General features: G+C 40.6%; 1 protein-coding gene across 1 annotated transcript; it reads right to left on the reverse strand.

Moving 5' to 3' along the window:
* Window positions 1–505: 505 nt before the first annotated feature.
* LOC122659740 (cystinosin homolog) lies at window positions 506–1,471 on the reverse strand. Its single transcript, XM_043854855.1, has 2 exons — window positions 1,337–1,471; window positions 506–1,203 (listed from the first exon to the last, which is right to left on the reverse strand). Exons 1-2 carry the CDS (start codon window positions 1,453–1,455, stop codon window positions 516–518), a joined length of 807 nt encoding a protein of 268 aa, XP_043710790.1. The 5' UTR covers window positions 1,456–1,471; the 3' UTR covers window positions 506–515.
* Window positions 1,472–6,000: the final 4,529 nt, after the last annotated feature.

The following is a 6,000-nucleotide window of genomic DNA, read 5'->3' on the forward strand; positions in this document are numbered from 1 at the left end:
CGAGTTCATGCTTTACTAAATTAGTATGCTATGTTTATGGTTGGGACTTATTAATGAACTGCTATTGAGATCACCCTTGTTTGTGTCAGTTCCATGATTCTGGATTCTCTACCCATATGGGGTGGATGAGGAGGGCCAATGAAGTGGAATCTCCACCCCTCTGATATAGGCATCAAAGGGGGTCAGATGGGGTGGGTAAGGGCCAATGAAGTAGAATCTCCTTCTCGTGGCATTGAACTTTGAAGAGTACAACATATAAAGTTGTTCCTCAGTTTTTGAGGACTCGTAATTAGAGGTTTATACAACCATGGAGGAAAAAAAGCTTCATTTTTTTAGGTAACGAAAAAACAAAAATCCTATAGAACAGCTTTTGTTGAAATTTAAAAAAAAAAAATTATAAATTAAATCATTGAACCTAAAAGAACATTTGAAGTAGTCAAGATTCTATATATCTACTAAACTACAAAAGTAATTGATAATTAAAAGAGGGATTACACACTTCTGAAACATTGGCCTCATACGTTCTCTGAAGATTGAATTGGAGAAGTGTTCTCCAAAGCAATCTTAGGAGAAACTTTCTCTTTCTTGGAAGGATACAAAAGATAATGTTGGAACATGAAGAGAAGGTCGAAGAAGATAGATACCAAGGACAGTAGAGTCTTCCCTATATTCCCATAGAAGTTAACCCAAGAATCTTGGTCTATAGACTGCATGGCCATCTGGGCATAGTTCATCAGACCTCCAAATAAATCAAGTAAGATGTTTCCAATGCTCCATCCTTGTGTGCTCTTTCTCTTATAGTTCATATAAGCTTGGGGAATGTATTTGATAAGAGTCATAGCCACTTGAATTTCACCGAAGACAGAGATGAGCCAAAACCAAGAATGGTGTGGCAGAGCTATGAATAAACAGATAGCAGCAGAACACCATGCAGCACAAGTTAGTAAAATACAAGTCTTAGAGACTTTCTGGTCTCCGCGTTCATAGATTAATACTTGGAACAGAGTGATTGCTGTCAACAGAACAGCATGGATTGAGAAAGCAACATCATTTGCAGCAACAGGAATCATCTGTCCATGGCCGTATTTGTTTAGGTATTGTCTTTGGACAACATGGCTAAAGAAGAGAGAGGTGTTGTAGATGAGATACGATGAGTGCTTGGTTAAATTCAGAACCAGGAAGTCGAAATTCAGCCCCACAACACTTTTAAAAACAAGATTTAAACAAGAAATAACAAAACATATGAGATATAGAATCAAATCAAATCAAATTGAAACAATGGATGTGAAACTAGAAACTAATTGAAACAAAATGGGAAAAAAAGGTACGTACGTACCCTTTTCTTCTGTAATTCAGGATAACTTGTGGGTAGAAACTAAAGGACCAGGAGAAGAAAGCAATCCAACCGAACAAGTTGTAAGCAATCTTTAGCGAATGAGATTTCCAGGAAACCATTTTTTCTTTCTTTCTTTCCTGTGATGCACCAAAGTAAAAAAGAAGTAAAAGTCTGATTTCAAGTAGAGAATTACAGAAGTTTACACAGAGAGAGAGGATCACAGAATGTTAATTAGTAGCTAGAAACCGATACAAAGTCAAATCATTATAAAGCTGAAAAACAGTAAACAGGCTTCAGCTCTGAAAGAGATTTTTAATCTTTTCGAGGAAGCAAAACGAAGTAAAGCCAGAGACAAAAAAAAAAAAAAAAGACAAATTCATTCAACACAAGCTCCTTAGATGGTGTTTTGGGCATATATGAAGCTTTTTCTCCTTTACCTTTATAACCGAAGTGATTCAATTTATTTGTGAAGCAGAGAGCCAATTTATCTTAGATGATTGATCGTTAGAACTCTGAGGCAAAGTAAGTTCTAAGTTGATCAATGATTTATAATTTCCTACATCGTGTGCCTCTCTTGCCTCTTGACTTTGCATCATCACTCATGGGGTGCAGTGCTGCAACAGATTTGAAGGGTAGTGGAAGTGGGAGTGGGAGTTAGTTGCACACCCAATTTGACTAACTTTTATAAAAGCTTAAAAGGATCATAATGGAAACAGATTTTTTTTCTCTTTTACGATGAATGGAGATGATTTATCTTTACCAAATTCCTATAACCTTCCCCCCCCCCCCCCCTACACCAAAAAAAAGTTTATTACCAAATTCTCGCCATGTTTGGGTAAGATGAATCACATCATTAGGGTGTTACCTTGTTACACCCGTGCCCAAAATTCGGACTAATTTGGAATCTTAATAATAGGTGCAGCGGTATCGGCAACTGTCAACACTAGTGACCTTGGGCTGTCACACCCAAGGATTTACTTATTGATAAAAAAAGATTTAATATTGATAAAAAGGACGGAAAATACATTGACTGTGGTAGAATTGTCGACTTCTCTCCGTGCACGTGCCGTGTTGTGAAGGTAGTCAAGAGAGGTGCCCGAATCCCCATCTGGATAATTAGTGATGAGTGACTAATCATGAATAATCTAATTCAACCATGCATGGTAGCAAATGACATTTGATAAGTATAATTCATTTCATTAATGCCCTAGGATGTGTACGAGTGCACCGGAGAAAGTCCTGGCTTAATCGGAGTTAAAACAAGTCAGTCGAACCTTCAAATTTTGATTCGTTAGATGTGGGCTCCACTTGGACCTAAGATGGACCTACCCCTACACGACCCTAATCTAGCCCAAGGGTATTTATGTCATTGCACCCTAAGTGTTGACCAACCATGGGCCACCTAGGTCATGTTACCCATTTATGTAGTTTAGATGAATTGTGTCTAGCACCCAGCCAAACAGGCCTAGTGAGGTTTTAAGTTTACAAACAGGTCTAAGCTTCTCCCATTTCACACATTTGCTAACCCCAACCAAGGAGAAGGGAGAATCGTGGAGGAGAAGAAGGAGAGGAGCTACCCTTCCTCAAGCTTACCCCTACCCTCTTGGTGAGTTCATCTCTCTCTCCACCTTCCTAATTTAGAAATGGGTTTTAGGGCTTTCTATACTGGGAAATATATGGGTAGAGACCTAGGGATGCATATGAAGCTATGTTTAGGACCTCTATGGGAGGCTTTGCACTCCATTGGGTACCCTCAACCTCTCCCCCATACCATGCCAATACTTCTTTGAAAGGAAACAACCTAAAACTAGGGTTTGGTGGGATTAAACCAGGGATAAGATCATACACCATGAATGAGGATGATCCATTGGACCATATATAATCATCCCCATACGTGTGGGGAAGCTCCCCAAACAAATCCCCCAACTTATTGTGAGCTCAAAACCTCAAGAACCCCAAAAATTTGAGCTGAAACATGATTACGGGGCTGCACAGGCAGGAGTTCCCAACTCCACCGGCCGGAGTTCCCAATTCCACCAGCAGGAAGGTTCCTGAAGCCATCTGTCAGTCAGGTGGTTAACACCTTTCGGACTCTCTCTACCTCTCACTAGCAGGTGTCACCGGCAGGAAGCCCTGTAGACTGCATCTGCCGGTGAACCTTATTGTTCCTGCCAGTCAGTCTGACCTCTGCCCGCTTTTCGGTCATAACTCAGTCGATACATAACTAAGTGACGCGATTGGGAATGCATTGTAAAATATAATTAAAGGGATAAATTTCATATGAAAAAAACTTTGACCGAATTGGAGGGGAAGGCCCTTGAAAGTGGGTTCAAAGCTGGCTGTTGTGCATTGATAGCTTTAGTAGAACTAAATTTACTCTGGTGACCTCGCCTACTTCGAGGATGTTTAAATAGGGGTTTTGAGGGATTTTAATGGGGGTAGTCCACAACTATTAACATATTCTAATCATGTTAAATTAGATAGATAACTTCAACCGTCCTGAGAGGTTGTATGGGTACGCGTAGATCGGATTTTGGTTAGAATCACTGAGTCGAGACGACAGGTGAGTGGGTTAGGCAATCGACTTATTTTATGGAGTGTTTGATAGTATGTAACTTATGAATGCCATTCATGCATCTAAATGTGCTGTGATGATCATATCATGATATGATAGCTTAGGTGTTGATACTCACTATGTTTGCCCTTATCATGCTTTAATATTATCTTGTATGCGATCTCGTTTGTATTTATGATTCTTTATGTTTATGATGGTTTGTTATGTGTGTGTGCGAATGGTATTTGGAAATGGGATTCGGGAGCCGATGGAATGCGGGCCCAGGATTGCCCTACGGATAAGTAGATCATGATCATGTAGACTAGGCGTTGGAAATGGGATACGGTGAGCCAATGGGAATTTCGGGTACTGTAGTCTCGTACTACTGTTTCATTTACTTTATTTAATTGTTGCATTAGAGATATCTATTGCATTAAGGTTGGATACGGGATACGATGAGCTAATGGGAATGTCAGGCATCGTAATCTCGTACTCTAGTGTATGGGTGTGCATACCGAGGTGACAAGTGGATGGGGCTTGATGGGAATGCTGGCACCATGATCACGGCCTTAGGGATACGCACATGTACACGCCACCATACATGTAGTTGTTGATGGCTAGGTTCTTACTACCCCTTGCACTACGACCGTTGCCGACAGGGTTTAGGTGTCAGACAACCCACCGGGTAAGCTTGATGATGATTTGTCGAGGTACCTTTTCCGTAGCACGATGTGATTCTACCGGGCGGACCGAGTTCCGGTCTTGATGGGAATGTCGAGACCGAACGATAGTATTGGGTTGTCACAGGCTCTATAGGTTTCTTCCGCAACTCAAGTTTGGCATCGCCGGATAGTCATCCGTTTTATGGCTCCGGGGCCGGGAATGCTACCTATGGTGTTTTAGTAGTGCCTTACCTGACTTAGTTGTATTGTTAGCTGGAATCAATAAAACGAACCTCATGCATTCATGTGTATTGTTCATTCATTATTATTACTGTGTATGCTTGCATGGCTTAACTGCTCATTGGGCTCAATGGAGCTCACCCCTTGAGGAAATCTTCTTTTTAGAAAGTGATGCAAGTTTTATGGTACCCGACGGTGGCAGAGGACATGGTGAAAGGATGTGGATGCGAAAGTTTTGATCTATGATAGTTGATGCGATGGTTTCCATTTCTTAATTTCTTTTTGATATTATGTCATTTGATATAACGATTTTATTTTCCATTGTCCTTGTGAAATGACATTTAATGTATTTACTTTTAAATTTAGTATCTTATATGTTCAAAATGCTAACGATCAATTACAATTCTCCTTATGCAATTATTATCACTTTAGTTCACCCTTACTGAGAATCAATGGAATATTTATAAGCTTTTCGCAACTCTGATGTTATTTATGATTCTTGGTTGTGTGACTGTGAGGTAAGCTATTGTATCTGTGATCCTGGAGGATTGTTTGGGATGGCGGTAAGCATCCTAGTAGCATTCCTATGGTATTTTGAGTCGGGTTGTTACACACCTTGGGGTGAAACAAGGCCGGGTTGGGCCGGGTTTTCTAAAACCCCAACCCAACCCTAAGTCCTCTTAGTTCAGCCCAAGCCCAACCTCGCCCTAGGTCAGGTTGAGATATCTCAGCCCAGGCCCAACCCAGCCCGACCCTGATTGACCTTGATTGGGCTAGGCTAGGCCGAGTTGGACCAGATTGACCCTATTTTTGCAACCCCAAGTGACCCTTCTCTTTTCCATTTGTGTTGTCTAATGCATTAAAAAATGAGAAACATGTGATTGGGTATTGGTTTGTTCATAGTCAATTGACTATTAGATTTTTCTTTGGGATAAAAAGCTTAGTCCAATCTTAAAATTTTAACTACTTTCATTCGATAGATAATTAGACTTTTTTTTGGTAAACCAATAGATAATTAGATATTAAACAAAAATTGTAATATGTAACCACTAAATTTTAAAGCATAACCTAACACAGGGCCGGCCAGGACCGAGCTCAGCCCGAAGCCTCAATCCTGGCCCAGCCCGAACCTAACCCCAGGCCTGAAAATTCCAACTCTAACCCACCCTTAGGGTTGAAAAATCCAGCCCAGGCCTTGTTCTGGCTCA

This window comes from Telopea speciosissima, chromosome 4, assembly GCF_018873765.1.
Source record: "Telopea speciosissima isolate NSW1024214 ecotype Mountain lineage chromosome 4, Tspe_v1, whole genome shotgun sequence".
NCBI classification, from domain to species: domain Eukaryota; kingdom Viridiplantae; phylum Streptophyta; class Magnoliopsida; order Proteales; family Proteaceae; genus Telopea; species Telopea speciosissima.

What these genes read in the sequence shown, in the direction of transcription:
- LOC122659740 (XM_043854855.1), bottom strand. Translation starts at nt 1,455, where the DNA reads ATGGTTTCCTGGAAATCTCATTCGCTAAAGATTGCTTACAACTTGTTC. An exon ending in CTGAATTACAGAAGAAAAGG is followed by an intron (nt 1,204 to 1,336) that starts GTACGTACGTAC and finishes TGTTTTTAAAAG; the next exon opens with TGTTGTGGGGCTGAATTTCG.